Here is a 16,355-nt window from a genome sequence, read left to right as displayed (position 1 = left end):
ACAGTGACAAGCGTTTATTTCATTTGCAGACTGCTTTTCATTCGAAAATCAGAACAGTTTACAAAATCGGATAAAACAATAACATACAACCATCTCAGCGTCTCACTAAAATTAGAAAATACTTGTAATCACGATACAAGTAGCAGACACAGGGCAGAGCACCTAGTGTCTGGAGGGTCCTAAAGTCTAGATCAGGCTTCCTCAACCTCGGCCCTCCAGATGTTTTTGACCTACAACTCCTATGGTCCCTAGCTAGCAGGACCAGTGTTCAGGGATGATGGGAACTATAGTCTCAAAACATCTGGAGGGCCGAGGTTGAGGAAGCCTGGTCCAGATGAATAGATGCATCCTAAGGTGACAAGAGAGCACTAACGATGTTTGACACACCTGCAAAGGCAGGAAGACAAGATGTGACTCTATACAGCTAGATGCATGAATACAACTTGTTTGTTTTTGCAGGTCAACCTTTATTGTCCTTTTCTCCTTTTCCCCATTTTTGTTAGAGAAGAATCCCAAAGGTTTTATGCAAATACCCAAGCTCATAAATTACTTTTTGTATGCGAGTAACTATATCCAGTGCTAGCCAAGCAAAATAATTGTCATGCAAGAACATCCCCTGCTGTCTCCTCCCCATTGCAGTCCCTTGTGGCCCCTGCTAAAAGCATCCCATGAGTAAAGCTGCGCTGCACTGGGAGAGGCAGTTTGCAGTAGTGGGATTCTTCCTCCTTAGTGTGACTCTACTGGATACCCAATGCAAGGCATATACAAGGAGAGGGAGAGTAAGCCTTTGCAGTGCTCCAGTGCATGTTCAAGATTTGCAGCCTACAGCATGTTGGGCATGTTGGTGCATTTACAATCTGTTACAAGAGAATGGGCAGAAATGTTACATCTTGGAAAGTTGCAAGGGCAATTTCTGGAGATGAAAACCATACCATTGGAAGCAAATATGTGCTTAATAAAACATTTGGAGTCTGTTAGTTTTAGTGTGCTTTTTGCTTGTTATGAGTACACGAGGTTCTAACGTTCTCCTAAACCCTTCTTAGCAAAATAAGGGTTATTTTGCTTTCCACTGCACACTAAGTTCCCACCCTCATCTGAGACATGTGTTGATTGGCAAGGATTCTACCTTAATGTGCTGAGAAAGAAATGATTTCCTGCAGCGCTAGATCTCACCTGCAGGCTGCTCGTCATTTCAGAAAAGAAAGAGGAAGCTGGAAAAGCTATGACAGCCTGGATATGTCTTGGGGGACATTACATTGCCAACCCTGATCTCATGGATCTAAATACACTTAGGCATAGGGAAAGGTGTCTAGAGGCCTCCCCACTTGTTAACTGAACTGAAATAATGATTATGGTGTTATGTACCCTGAGCTGATGGGATAGATTAGGAGTCTATCAAATAATAAAGACATCACAGAGTTTCTTAGTTCACATTGCCAGTGAAAGTATTTCATATCTATGATTGTACACACACAAATTTCAACAAAGAACGGTAGAAATGTAGAATGGGAAGAGTGAGGAGGTATAGAAGAAGAAGAGAAGAGTTTGTATTTGATATCCCGCCTTTTATTCCCCTTCAGGAGTCTCAAAGCGGCTAACATTCTCCTTTCCCTTCCTCCCCCACAACAAACACTCTGTGAGGTGAGTGGGGCTGAGAGACTTCAAAAAAGTGTGACTAGCCCAAGGTCACCCAGCAGCTGCATGTGGAAGAGCAGAGACGCGGACCCGATTCCCCAGATTATGAGACTACCGCTCTTAACCACTATACCACACTGGCTCTCTATGAGTACGAGTCTATTACTGATGAGGAACACAGAGAACCTTCTGAAAGTTTCTCATAAAATTACTGGCTGCCCAAGTAACCCCCCCCCCTCAGTTGCCAGCCCTGCAGCAAAGGGGGATGCATGGATTGTGGTAACTTGCTGCAAAAGGACTTGTCTGCAGGCCACCTTGGTCAACTCCTGCTTTACTGCTGCTTCAAAATGGCTGCTGACCATGGTATGAATATTTGCCTCCTTTTCAGTTTCTGAAGATCATGAAGGTGGGTCAATATCATTTGTGGAATGAAAACAACGAACAATTTGTTTTAAGAAAATAATTCGGGAGCGGGAGCTCAAGCCACTCATTAGGTGATTTGACTGTTGTTAAGCACCGAGGAGGAACGAGAGGAGGGGAAGAACCAAACTTGCTTCAGGGTGACACCAGGTCACAGGAAAACACAGCTGAAGCTCCCCAGCCCTGTTATAATGACACACAAGGGAGCAAACACCAAATTAGCTAGGCAGTGGGCCTTGAGATGTAGCTGAGCGGCCAAAGGGATCCTGGGACAGGCTGAGCAGATTCTGTTTGTGTCCAAAGAAAACTGACACAGGCAACACATCTGCTGATCATTAAAGAACTCTCAATGTGGCTGAAAGGCTCAATAATATATTTTAAATTGTATGAACAAATTGTCACTGGCTCTTGCTTTCTCTTCACGACAGTGAGTAACAATAAACTTCCAGCCAAGGTCAGCACAGGCAGTGTTTCATTCAGGAAAGAAGAACGGGCCTTCAACATATTTCCAGTTAACAGACCAATTGTATCGCCCAGTATGAGAATCGTTAAAGCCTGGCAATAGAAAAAAGAAGAGTTCTTGTTGTTGTTATGGCACATTTAACTTCCTGACTTTAAAAACAACTAACTAAATGGAACCTAAAGTTTCTGCTCTAGCTGGCTAGGCATTACATAGTGTTGTATGGAATTGCCATGTGTGTAAGAGAAAGTCATCAATTCAGTAGGATTTTAGTAACTCCACCCTTACCCTTGGAGAATTGCTGAATCCAGAAAACTGAAAGATACAGCAGGTGTGCCCCAGAGACCAGCAGGGTCTCATAATTGGAAATTGGTTTCGTAAGGTTTGCTCTCTTCTTGTCCAGTAGATGAGAATGGGGAAATCGATCAGTCAGAATTACAGCAAAAGCAGTTCTTACACGAAATAGCTGAAAACAGCATTGTATTATAGTTAAGCTGGAAAGACTTCTTCTGGTTTGACTGTTGTCCTGTTTTGTGTGCAGGGAACTCGAGAACTAGATTAGGGGCAGTGCTTCCAATTGCCCATACAAAGACATTCATGTGTACAATCACTAAAGGAACACTTGCATAAGGCACAGCCTATCACCTTCTCTCTGAGCCCTGATTCTCGAACTTCATTTTAGAAATCTGACCAGTAAATTCTTTAACGGGCCAACAAATGATTATATACATGGCTTGAATCAGATCAGAGACATCACACACTATATTCTGCTGTACTGTCCTTTATATGATTCACCCAGGGATAGATTCTTCTGTTTATTTCAGAAAGTCAGTCAGATGGTTTCAAAATTAGATGGCTGCTGGCCAATGAGACATTTTAAGTTATGAAAATTTGCAGCTCTGAAAATATATATGTTTTGACTTACCCTTGGACTGTCTTGGTTGTTTGGCAGGATTTGTACTGTAATGGCCACTGGCTATAAACAATAATAATAATAATAAAAACTTAGGCTGTGTACATGCAACATTTTATTCTAAGCTCATTGGAGCCCTGAGTACTTCCACATAGTCCACACAAAATCTAGATCTATTGTATATTCTTTCCCTCTGAAAAGCACTTCCTGAGAAACTATTCCTTTCCAAAAACGCAAGCTCACTGCAGATTGATTCTGCATGACTCCACTGTTTGCCCCTTTGAAAGCAGATGTAACCAATGACAATGCAGGTGGGTGTATGCCAAGATGGCAGTTACCACTTCCTTCTTCATTGACAGAGAACACATGTCGGGAGGAAAAGGTACGGATCTATCCGCTTGTCCCATGCCTAGAAAGCATGGGGCCATACAATCCCCCCCCCCCTTTCCATTGCTTTCTAGGCATGGGTCTGACAGGTTTTGCCTTTGGCCTGCCACTTTCATCCAGAAAACCTGCTCTTTAGGACTAAAGTGGAACAAGCTGCAATATGCGGAAAACCCAATTGCCATTCTGTTCTGATTTAATGCTAGAAAAATGCAACCTGTGCTGCTGATAGAAGTGGTGCGACTCATGTAACACGTTGACGATTAATATACACAGAATAATAAATTATACATTCTTTATCAACCTTCTGAGAAAAATACAAAACTTTAAGCAAAGCCACAGAGACTTGCGAACTACCCAACCTAAGATGAACTTATAATGTCTGGTTTCAATAGATTTTTCAAATGCTTAACTCAGTCTTTTAGATAAGTTCATGAAGATACCAACAAAAGGTAAGTTCGGTGTTATTCACAATACCCAGAGATGCTAGTGGAGTTGTAGATAGATGTTAATGAAGTTGCAGATGACAGGGTGCTGGTGTTTTGCACCTGTTTCGCCCTGGCAGTCCAAGTAATCAAGAGGCCGCTGTCCGCCCCCAATGGGGCCCTTTTACTGGGGCTTGCAGGTAGTCTCTTAAGCTTAAGCCAAGAAAGAGTATTCTCTATAAGACTGAATATCAAGACTTTGAGATTAGACCACTGAAGAAGCTCAGAAAACTATCTTGGGAGTGTGCTACCTGCAAAGTTGGGTAGTTCGCAAGTCACTGTGGCTTTGTTTAATGTTTTGTATTTTTCTCAGAAGGTTGATAAAGAATGTATAATTTATTATTCTGTGTATATTAATCACCATTCTGTTCTGATTTAGCACTAAAAATGGGTTTCCCCAGGGGGGAAAGGGAAGGAAAAATGGAAGTATAGATAAACCCATGTGTCATGAAGCTATAGCCACCCTTGGAGACAGCAGGCTCTAGAATAATTCTAGATTGAAAGCAGCATGTTGAGGATGAGCACCAATGATTCTGGATGGCAAAAAACCACATTTTTGTACTGTAAACAGGTTAGTGTGTATGCAGCCTAAAAATAATGTAGGATCTCTACAACAGAAGACTGGAGAGGAGGTACCTGTGAATGCATAGGTATGTGATTATTGCACTAGAAACTCAATGCACATAATATCAAGAAAACATATTTTTGAGATTGAGAGTGCAAGACAGCAGAGTGCCTACCAATAACCAGCTGTCTCTTCCACTACCATCATCTATGGGAATCTGATTCAACGAAAAGAAAAGAAAAACGTGGTAGTATACATATAGTATTCAATATACATAGTATATTGAAAGGGAGCTAAATAAAGTGTCATTTATAAAAAGGAAAGGAAATACAGGATTATGGACAAAAGGCATTGAAGTGGGCTTGCAGTATATCCAGATTTATTTAAAGAACAGCCTTTGTCTTTATTTCTGAGAAATAAAGCCAAGCAGCACTAAAAAGAAAACGTCACAGATTCTTCAGATGCAGCTCTAAAGTTTTGCCCAACCCAGCTTTGAAAATATAGCTAATAAAACTGCATGTGCTCTCATATGGGATTTCCATAAAGTAAAATCCTTCCCGAAAGGTGTTTCATATTCTCTGAAAGCCAAAAGGATGCAAGATGAAACCTTAAGAATGAAGCACCTGAAAACAATGACAAATGTTATTTCCATTGCGTCAGAACATTGCGGTATCTAGTGGAGTATTGTCTACACGGAAGGGCAGCAGACCTCCAGGGTTCCTGGTAGTGGTCTCCCCCTGCCCTACCTGGAGATGAGCTAGGGGTTTCTGAATGCAAGGCAGATGCTCTGCCCTTCCTCAAGCTGTGTTCGATGAAAAAGCCATCCCCTTTCCCATCACACTCACCTTCCCTCTTTTGATTATGGGCCTGTGGGCAATGCCTTTCCTCTCTGTTGATCTATGCGTATCTCTTTTCTTTTTAAAACATATAAATAATAAATATTATTAACAGCACTACTAGTTTTGGCATTATCATCTCATTTTCCTTGACAAGTGACATGAAACAGAAACATGCAATCTGAAGAGGGGTTTTGTTTTGGGTTTTTTTTGTTCTATCTGGCTAGCAATAGATAGTGGTGGTGGGGGAGAGAGTGCACTTTTATTTAAAGACAGCTTGCAATGCAAGAGACTGTGAGAAGTGGAGAAATTGTTTTTAACACACAACCTTAGTGATTGTCTTCATCTTTCTCCTCATTTGTTCTCTGGAGCCTAAACAGTGCTTAAGGCTCCTGTTATTTGTCAAATGCCTGTCGATTGGCCAATGTGAACTCACTCAGGTCACCAGTCATTATCTCTCCTACTCCAGGGAAGGGCTGGCTGGGACCTGCTGAATGGGAACGGCTCTATTTTGAGCAGTAGGCTTGAGGCCTCCCCAGCGGTGGCTCTGCTCAGAAGTAAACACTCAGACTTGCTGAAAAATAGGTGTGCTTAAAAGCACCCCCCCCCCAATATTGGCAGGCATAAACTTCCCAGCAGCAGAAAGATTCACTGAGAGCTGTGATCAGCAGGACATTTAGCTTGTTCCTTTCCCTGGGGCACAGAATTGATTGGTGTGAACATGTCCCAAAAATATGAGTCCATTTGGGGAGGATTCTATAGATAACAGCAACAGAGAAGTATTAATCACATCAGGCTGTGCCGGCTTGCCCTGTGTTTCTGCTACACCTTTTCAGAGATGTGTGTGAAAATACCCCGAGTTTGCCTTAAGGAAGGTTTATAGAGAGAGTTTGCTCTCATTCACTCATTACCACATACTTTGGTATCCATAACAAGGGTGTGGAAACAGATATTGCTATCCAATATCATGACCCCAGGACAAGAAGATCAGTGGCTGATGAACCAATCTGTCAACAAGTTTTAGAGCAGAGGAGCCCTATGAAAATAACCAGCTCCCAATTTCGTTTCTTATATATTCTATTTGAAATAATGGTATATCATAACCAGCACCCATATAAACATTGTTCCATTTGACCACCACCCCAAAAAATGGAGAATTGAGATGGAATGAGGCAATCAGGTCCTGGGACAGTGGAATAGTCAGTTTTCGTTTATGTACACAAATTATCAGATAAAATGAAACAGAGTGAATAGGGGTGTGGATGTCATGTTGCAAATGCGTAGATAAAAATAAGGGCTCTGGTAATACAAGAGCATGGATGCTGCAATGACCATGAAGAGGTACAGAAGGAAACACCTGTCCACACCAATCATGCAAAATGTTGTACCACTAAAGAAGCACAAATATTTGCATGAAAAAAATCCAGGAAGTGCAATGGTGTGACAGTTCATGGGCAGTAATGGTATGAGCTGCTCATGATATTTGTTTGTTTGTTTGTTTGTGTCCAGTTGCTTACTGGTCAATAGCATTTGGGCGGTAGTTTCCAAAAAACACCATGAGTTAGATCAGGTGTTGAGAACCTGTGTTTATGTTGCTGAACTACAATTCTCATCAGCCCCAGCAAGCAAGGCCAGGGAAGATGGGAGCTGTGGTTCAAGTCCATGGACAAAGCCATGGTGTATACTCCTGAAGGGAGAATGCCATTTAACAGATCTGCCTGTGTCTTCATTTTATAGCTTTAAAAAAGAACAACAATTCCTGCCGTGTGGTTCATTCTGCATTCCATCACACCCCGGAAAGAGCAAACACAATAATAGCTAACCATGTTCCTCAAGCATTTCATCTTGACATGTTCTGACTTGTATATTGAGCAATTATGAGGTGATGTTTCAGTATGGCCTCTGTGATTGGGACATATCTCATTTTGAAATGATTTGCAGTCTGTACTTTCTGGAGATCTTCCTTCCTCATTTCCCCATTTATGAGTAGACAAAATCAGTTTTGCTCTAAATACACTAAATGTCTCATAATGCAAGATGCTCCCTGTTAACAAGGCTGTATGTAGATCAGGGACTGGAGAATCTATGGCACTCCAGCTGATGTTGGACCCCAACTTCCTTAGCCCCAGACAGCATGACCAATGGTCAGAGATGGGCCCTGTAATCTGACAGGGTACCTAGTTCCTGATCTCTGATCTTGTTGGTGAGACCAAACATTCACTTTGTATTGTACCTAACACCAGCAGTATATTCCCTTGTTTTTATTTAGGCATTTGTCTTTTTTGAGCTTTTGCATCTAGGGTTTTAAAAAATGCGGCTTTGATGTAAATTGCATCAGCTGATAGTCAGGATTACAGCAGACTTCAGGAGCACTGACATGTTACATTCAATAAGTGTACAATCTGTGCACCTGTATATACAAATAGTTGATCTGTACAAATCAACAAGCGTATGCTCTTTCACACAACTGTGTACATGTATAGAGAGAGCTTGCACCTGTGTTCAGTGTAACTTGCACTAGGGAGAGATTTGAATCTTTTCCTCCTGCAGAAAATCACATTTCCAAAACTGATACTTTGCTTGGGGTGGTGTTGGTCAAATCCACCACTGGAGTAAATACAAAAATACGCTTAATGACATGTCTAGTTTGGCCCTTGATTATGAATGAGAAGAGAAAGCTGGAACAAAAAAGAGAGACAAAAAACAGTATTTCTGAGACTTCCCTTTAGCTGCTAGGACTACCACCTTTTCTTGACAGCAGCTTTGAACTTTTAGAAGCCGCCTGAGCAGCAAAAAGTTCAGCAGCTTCTGCTTTCCAACACCTCAAGACAGGAGAAAGCTGTAGTTCTTTCTGCTTGTGCCTTTGCTAAAGTTGCAGTAAGACGGGTGGGGAAAATGATCATCCTGTAAGCCATGCAAGCGTGGGTGGGCCTCCAGATGTTGTTGGGCTACATCCCAAGATGACGCAGCCAATGGCCAAGGATGATGTGAGTTGCAATTCAGTAACAACAGGAGTGCCACCCAAGGATACTTATGACAAACTGTGGTGACATCATTGTGTAAAATGAGCACTCCCTGCCCCCCATACAGATAATATCTGAAGTGCTCTAGCTGGTCAACCAAATCAATGCTTGTTCCAGATTTGAGGGTCTTTGGGTGAGATTCTCTCAGTGGACCCATCTCACTAAGTACCCGCCTCTTCTGTGTACAGTTGTTACTGCCCATTCAGTGGTTTCTTCCTTTGGGCCTAGTTATACCATCTCCTAAAGAAGGTGTGCTGGCAAGATGTGTTGTGGTTACTGCTCCTTGTTTTGTTCCTCCCAATGCTCATTCACTTGGTGAGGGCAGGTGAACGGGCAGCAGCAGAAGCAAAGAGAAGGAGGAGGCCAGGAGGCTCTAGGGATTGGCTGTACCCCCCCCCCCCCAATTGGGGCATGGGCCTAGGAAGGTGCCTGACTTTGCCAACCTCTGGTGCTGGTCCTTAACCAAATCCATGATGACCAGTTAAGAGGATCTGTTGGATACTTTCACCATTTGTCAGTACAGGGAAATATTAGAGAACCTATCAAAAAGAGTGGGGCAGATAAATGCACCTTTAAATAACCACCTGCTGAATCCCCAATACTATTATGGGAGATTGCACAGAGCAGCTTTCTTAGGTCCCATGACCTGTTTATCACAATAATCTCTCTCTTCTGGTATTATCTTGTACAGTCATACCTTGGGTTGAAGTTGCTTCAGGTTGAGTGCTTTCGGGTTGCGCTCCGCGGTGACCTGGAAGTAACAGAACGTGTTATTTCCGGGTTTTGCTGCTTGCGCATGCGCAGACAGTCAAAGTGACGTCATGCGCATGCACAGAAGTGGCAAATCGCGACCTGAGCACACGCAGACACGGGTTGCATTCGCTTCTGGATGCGAACGGGGCTCCGGAATGGATCCTGTTTGTATCCAGAGGTACCACTGTATATGGTGATGTTTTAATAGACTTTGATTTTAGGTGGCTTTAAAATAATAGGCAAAAAAATGTGCCTTAAAATCACCTGGACTACAATCCAGCACACACAAGCAGTTTAAATTCTATCACAAATCAATTGGATTTTAGAGGCCTAATTGTGTGCAGGATGGCAGCCAAACCATTTAAAAAACAGATCCGTCAGAGCTGAGCAACTGCAGAGATTTGTGTCTCTTGAAAAACAGTTAATCCCCCCGCAGTGTGTGTTTCTAGTAAAAGTTTAATAATTCAACTTATTTAGGAAGATAACTCATCTGGAATGCCAACGATGATCTGAAACACTGTTTAAGAAATGTTTAAACTATGTGTGCAAAACCTACAGGAATATGTCTTTAATAATCGTCTGGGATTTTTCTTTTCTTTTTTAAAATGCAGTTAGAATCTCATTAAATCTAAATAGAAAGCTTACTCGGGAAACAATTTAAAAATAGATATTGAAACCCAAGAATTCACACTCTTCTGTATTTGTTCTCATTACAATGCACACCTAAGAATTTGGTAATTTTTTCCAGGTGCTTGAAAATAAAAACTGGTTTGCATTTGTAGTTAGTTTCAGATTTTAAAGTAAACAGGGTACTTGAACTGAAGGACATGGTTTGTCCATAATATACATCCCATCTGGGAATGTTTAATTTTAAACACATCATTAAAAAGCAGCCAGTTTAATGTTTTTAAAGAAATTCCCTACCATGGTAAAACATTTGGAGGAAATTTCCTTTTAGTTAGGAACACTAAGAATTTTTTTCTTTCTTTTTAGAGCTCTAGTTCAGACAGGCACAATGGGGTGAAAACACAGATGTAGTAAGTGGGAATTACTTTTCACAAGGAGGAGGGGAGGAAAAGAAATGAAGGTGAAAGGCCCAAAAACTTGAGGAGGAAAATGCATGTTTGGGTATGCTGAGGAAAAGTTGTAGGAGAAACACCCTTCACCTGTGAGGATTTTCCTATCCAGATATCACGGCACTGTTGCACTGTGGCTTGGTCTGCAAACACTTGCAGGTGATCATATTTATCTCACTGCTGTAAAAAATCAGGGCTAGCCAAAAGTAGTCCCCATTTTGCTGGGTGTAAAATCAGCACCATTTGGGTCAGTTTGGGGGGGGCGTGTTGTGAAATTTGGAGGTGGAGAAATTTAAACCAAAGGCTATCATATGAGAAATCTCAGCTCAGCATTAGTACAAAGCTTTGGCACATAGGTGCAGAGAGCTTGCAGAAATATCAGTGCAAAAAAATAATAATTATGTTCCTTTTCTCTCTCTGCACCTATGTGCCAAAGCTTTGTACTAATGCTGAGCTGAGAGTTCTCATATGATAGCCTTACACAAGCACACCAGGGTGAAATGGCAAAGCTGCCACTGATTTGCCATTTTGGGATGCAGATGTGTGTTGACAGATACTGTGAAGGCTTTAATCTGTCAAGGTCTTAGTGCAATATTTTCTGTTTGGAATATTTCAGACTGGTCACCAGCGAAGCAGCAATCATGATATATGGTGGAGCATTCACAAGGTCAATTGTCAGGCAAACTTGGCAATGCACTGCAACGTCACCTCACTGCTGTCCTATAAATATAAGCATGTGAGTGTGCGTTGAGTGGGCTTGGATCAAATGATTTTTAATTGAGTTTCAGGCATTTAGATCTTGGCTCTAGCCAAGCCCCTCCCCAAGCCTATTGACTAGCTTGTAGTGCAAAGTGTAGTGCAAAGTGGTTGGCGTCTTAGCTATATGACAGAAGTGGGAATCATAAGAATGAATTTATAAAACTATACTGATTGTAGGAACTAGGAAGCTCTAGGGTACAGAAGTAGTACCCAGAAGCATACAAAGGGGGTTGTGAAACTGTCCCTGCTGAGTATATAGGTCAGGCCCACCACCCTCTGCAAAAATAACCTACCAAACTATGGGGTGTATGACATATATGTTGGTGATGTGCCACCGTTGTCGTGGAAAGATCAAACACAGGGGAAGCCTCCCATCCTTCTCACACCATGGCACAAAGGTGTGTCATCTTTTTCGCCCTTCCTCCTCACCTCGCTCTCACTCTGGACACTTTGAGTACTTAGGTTGCATAAAATGTAGTAATTTATAATGTAGCTATTGTGGTAAAGTGATTTTTTGTGGGGGGGGGGGGCATTGATACAGCTCCTTGCCAAGGATGCAAGGGACCCCAGGTACGCCTCTGGTAGTACCATGGGGGGGGGGTAGTTTAGAGAGGAGTAAAAAATCCACTTTGATGTCTAAGTTGATTAGCTTGAAAAATGATAAAAGTAGGGACTTGTGTTTGATTTTGTACCTATTCTGTAAGAAAGCATGAAGACTGACAGTCAGGCACCTGTAAGCCATATGCTTTAAATAAATCTTGTAGCTAGTCTTAGAGCTACTTTTCCTCATATTTCTCTCGGGGGGGGGGGATCACACAAGATCCAGAGTTGGATTCCACAGATGTGGCAGAAATTAACAAAGGGTGCAATCCTAAGCATATGTACTAGGGGTATTTACCAACCACAGTATTTGACTTGCATCTGTAGCTTTAGGAAACCGTCTGATCTGTCATAAAATAAAATACACATCCCCCTGCTACTTCAACATCCTCTCCTTTCTTGAGCTTTGAGCATTTCCCTCCGGAAGTTTGGCTTCATTTCTTGGGATGGGGGTGTGGGGTGGCTGTGGCAAATTTTTTGGGGAATGGCCGTTCTCACAGAGCCACCCAGAAGCTGAAGGAGTCGCTGAGCCCCCTTGAGACACTTTGTTAGCAGTGCAACCCGGCTTGGAAATGTGATCACCCTGACTGATCACATGACAGTGCACACACACCATTTGAATGGCATTGCCCATCAACTGGGGGGAAGCCCCCCTCAAATATTTTATTGGGGGGGGGGAAGACCCCTTGGCCCCTAGGAGTTGGCTCCTATACGCCTGAGGCAGTTATGGCAGTTGGTACAGCTATGACAGTCTTAACTGTTAGAGCAGCAGGTATGCTCTGTTGTGCTGCTGTCTGCCTCAGAGTTAGTCAGTCTGTAACAGTCTGCAACCGTATTTATCTTTGATACAAATCTATGTAATATGTATTAGTAATATAAGTAACACTCAGCTGTGGTATATTTAATCTGCAAGTGCAAGCACACAAAGTAAAAGTTATTTGTTATTTAAACTTTAAAAGAGAGTGTCTTGAATAGTTTTTATTGGACGGAACCAATTATAGGGCCTGTCTTCTACATAACTCTGTAAAGGGGAGCTAATTCCCATAAAAAGGTAGCTCCACTGAAACAAATGAATGACATTTCTTAGCTAAACATTTATAGAGCTGAGCTACTGATTGATTGTGGAAATTATCAATCTAGCTGAGCGTTTAGTCACCCTGTCACTTTAAAGTATCTGAGTGAAAAGCAATGCTCATCAATGTGAGAGAACCTATTGCATATAAACTGAAGATTTTTATAGCCCTTGTATTACTCATGGCTCACCAATATTAAGGCAAAATTGGGTTCTGTTGCTCACTGGGTACATCTCCTGTGGAAATGGCAGTATGGCCGCTTGTAACTTTTATTGGTTTTAAAAGTTTTTATACATGAGGCAAATAGCACCACATTTTCTAGAGGCTAGCATCCTGGAAAGGCTTAGGAGTTTTCCACCTGCATGACTGGAAAGCAGATGATTAAGTTTAAGTGCAATGTAGCCCTCGCTGTCACCTTTCTGAACCTTTGACCCAATACAGTTAACAGAGCATTAAAAATGTAACAGCATTCATCTTGTGGCCTCCCACAGAGATCTCGTCTGAGGGAACATTTTTGCTCCAAGCTGGTATATGTCCTAGCTTGAGCGGAGAATGTGTCCGGAAGGGCAGGAATTCTACCGGCCATTTCTGATCCATCTTCTTCTCTGTTTCTCCTAACTACTCTTACCCCTCCCTAGACCACAGTTCCCAACCCCCACACCATACATCACCATTTCTCCTGTTCCCCCAATACCTGTCCATTCACCTGCTGTCACCCATCGCCCTCCTTTGTATCCATGACTATGCCCTTTTGTCTCTCATCTCTTAATTTAAACAATGGTCTCACTCCATATATATCCTGCAAATCACAAAGCTCTGCAGGAAAGGCCCTCCTGTATACCATCTTCTCAAGAGGCCCATTCTGTGCAGTGTAAGAACTGGGTTTTCAGCATGGTGGAACCTACCCTTTGGAACTTATTCCCTCAGACCAGAACCATCTCTACTGTCATTCTGGCACCTATTGAACGCCTTCCTTTTCCAACAACTGAAAATCTTGATCTCAGTCCTGGTCTCTGTTGGATTTGTAACTGTTCTTACATATGAGTGTCCATAATTGTTTTTAAACTGTTTTCATTTATGTAAATATATGAAATTGTAATTTCTTTTATTACTGATGTTTTCATTGTGTAGTCACTTTTAGATATTTTCTGGGAAGCAATGAATAAATGGCAGTTCATGGGAAGCAATGAATAAACGGCAATAAATAAAGAACAGCTCCTCTGTGCCATGCCTCTTCTGTCCTTCCTTTCTACCATCTAGGCATTGCCAGGTCTCTAGGTTTGATTTAAAGTTTCAGGGTTTTAGATTTCAGGGTGTACAAGGGAAGGGATATTATCTGTGGGTCAGAATCACACCGGCTTACCATTTCCTGTAAGGTTTTGCAATTTGCTCATCCCACAATCCATCAGGCTTCAACCTGAAGCATCAGGCATAGCCCAACCTTCCAACTTACCACCAGGAGCAATCCTATGCCCACAACAAGGCTCAATTCCTATCCCACCAGGCACCATGCTAGTTTTGGCAGGCACCATTCCTTAGCTACCCTCTGCATACCTAGCCCTTAAGAGATTTTGCAACCCTACTCTCCCTTTCCCTTCTCCCTCATCTCCTTTGCTTCATTTTAGAATTTCAATGTGCTTCAGTTTAAAACACACACAAAAAAACCCATATATATATATATATATATATATATATATATATATGCAGAAATGCACCGAGTCATAACCAAAGAATTCATCCTTTGATTTCTATCAGCCATAGATTTTCAGCAGATTGCGTGTAAGAAGTGAACGAATGGGAAGTGGCTTCTCTCACTGGTGAATATGAGCAGCCGTCTTCTTTTTCATTGGCTTCTGATTTGGAGAGCGTATTCATAAGCCGTAATGCGAGAGTCTTCAGGGGATGGTTCATTCATTTCAATCTCTCTTCACCATTTTACACGAGGTGGATGTCGCTGCACTGAAAAAGCTATCTGGTGTCAGAACGCCTTCTCAATTATTCAGAGGCTATTTAGAGGCTAAACAAAATTTCCCTGACTGCTAAATTATTAACTGTACTGTATTTTTATGGCTAAAAGGACAGTGTGGTTAGGGTTGCATTATAAAAAGCAATGGATAGTCCTGAGTAACTGTCTTCTATTTAAACCTATCTGTCTTAGGCATACCTTAATCAGGATGGATGAATTGGTCAACACTGGCTTATCTTGGGTTCTCATTTCCCCAGTCTTAGGTTCAGTTCACACCATTTCCACCTCAGTTTGTAAATCTTTGATAAAAAGCCTTCATAAAAAGATTATATGCATTTTGTGTGCATTTCACCTGATATACACATAGTTGCATGTGATTTGCCTAATGTACATGTTTTTGCAAGCAATTTCCCTAAGATAATCAATTTCTATATATTATTTCATTAGCTAATGTAATAATATTTGTGTGCACTTCCTCCAATATAGGTTTCTTAAACTGTTTTTTTTTGGGGGGGGGGGGAGTTAGAGGCCTGTGCTTCAAATTTTGAAGGGTACCTTTGTTTTGGATTACATATCGCTTTGGGAAGTGCAAATTAGTGAGATCTGCATAAAAATGTGAAACAAATAGGTTTCTTACCCATCCCTACCTGAGCAGAGGAGAGAGAGAAAGAGAGAGAGAGAGAGAGAGAGAGAGAGAGAGAGAGAGAGAATATGATCCAATGGAAAGGAGGACAGAATTATGATATATAAGCAAATATGTTTTGATAAGTGAAGCTTTTTCACCTCTGCATGGCAGGCTACGCCTGGAAAAAAAACTTGCATCTGGTCACCAGTGACAGAAAAATGACACACCGTATTTTTCGCTCCATAAGATGCACTTTTTTCCTCCTAAAAAGTAAGGGGAAATGTATATGCGTCTTATGAAGCGAATGCTGCGTGGAGGAGGGACAGACGCGAGCCATGCCTCCCATCCGTCCCTCCTCTGTGGTTCGCTTTAAAGCGGGAAAGGAGCCACTTACACGGGTGTAAAGCAAGCACAGCGGGAGATGTGTAACCCCTCCACCCCCATGCTCGGCCGCCCCATTGGGATGGATGTGCACGCCCGCACCACCCCCTTGGGACAACACTCGCATGGGCAACGTCCCACATCCCCACTGGTGACGTGCCACCACGCAAGACCCTCCCTCCGCCACTGGTCTTGCTGGGACAGTAGTGCCTTCCTTTGCAGAAGTGTGAAATTTGAAGGGTGGCTGTGGTTTGGTCGTTGTATTGTATACGAAGGTGTGAATTAGATAGGTTTGACTTTAAATGGGAATTGAATCAGATTTCTCCCTCATTCCTCCTTCATATGAAAGCCCCCAGAGCTCTCTGCACTGAACAAAAAGGAAGAAAGTCCCACTTCTTTTG

The 16,355-nt window shown here is 42.1% G+C and overlaps 1 protein-coding gene across 8 annotated transcripts; it reads right to left on the bottom strand.

Moving 5' to 3' along the window:
* Positions 1 to 1,731: 1,731 nt before the first annotated feature.
* Positions 1,732 to 14,560, bottom strand: LOC308473338 (uncharacterized protein). Of its 8 annotated transcripts, none has more exons than XR_013984051.1 (6): positions 12,523 to 14,290; positions 9,419 to 9,472; positions 8,195 to 8,376; positions 5,038 to 5,485; positions 3,441 to 3,491; positions 2,412 to 2,610 (listed from the first exon to the last, which is right to left on the bottom strand). XR_013984051.1 is itself a non-coding variant. In XM_080998751.1 (5 exons), exons 1-5 carry the CDS (start codon positions 14,346 to 14,348, stop codon positions 2,278 to 2,280), a joined length of 483 nt encoding a protein of 160 aa, XP_080854877.1. In that variant the 5' UTR covers positions 14,349 to 14,560; the 3' UTR covers positions 1,732 to 2,277. The 8 variants fall into 8 exon arrangements, 4 of the variants coding, with proteins under 4 accessions (XP_080854877.1, XP_080854875.1, XP_080854876.1 ...); XR_013984052.1 differs by having other exon boundaries at positions 5,038 to 5,079; XM_080998751.1 differs by lacking the exons at positions 8,195 to 8,376; positions 12,523 to 14,290 and adding an exon at positions 14,346 to 14,560 and having other exon boundaries at positions 1,732 to 2,610; positions 5,038 to 5,079.
* Between the last annotated feature and the right edge of the window lie 1,795 nt (positions 14,561 to 16,355).

Source organism: Podarcis pityusensis, assembly GCF_964106645.2.
Source record: "Podarcis pityusensis genome assembly, chromosome: 3".
Lineage (NCBI taxonomy): Eukaryota > Metazoa > Chordata > Lepidosauria > Squamata > Lacertidae > Podarcis > Podarcis pityusensis.
This window is presented reverse-complemented; position numbering and strand designations above follow the sequence as displayed.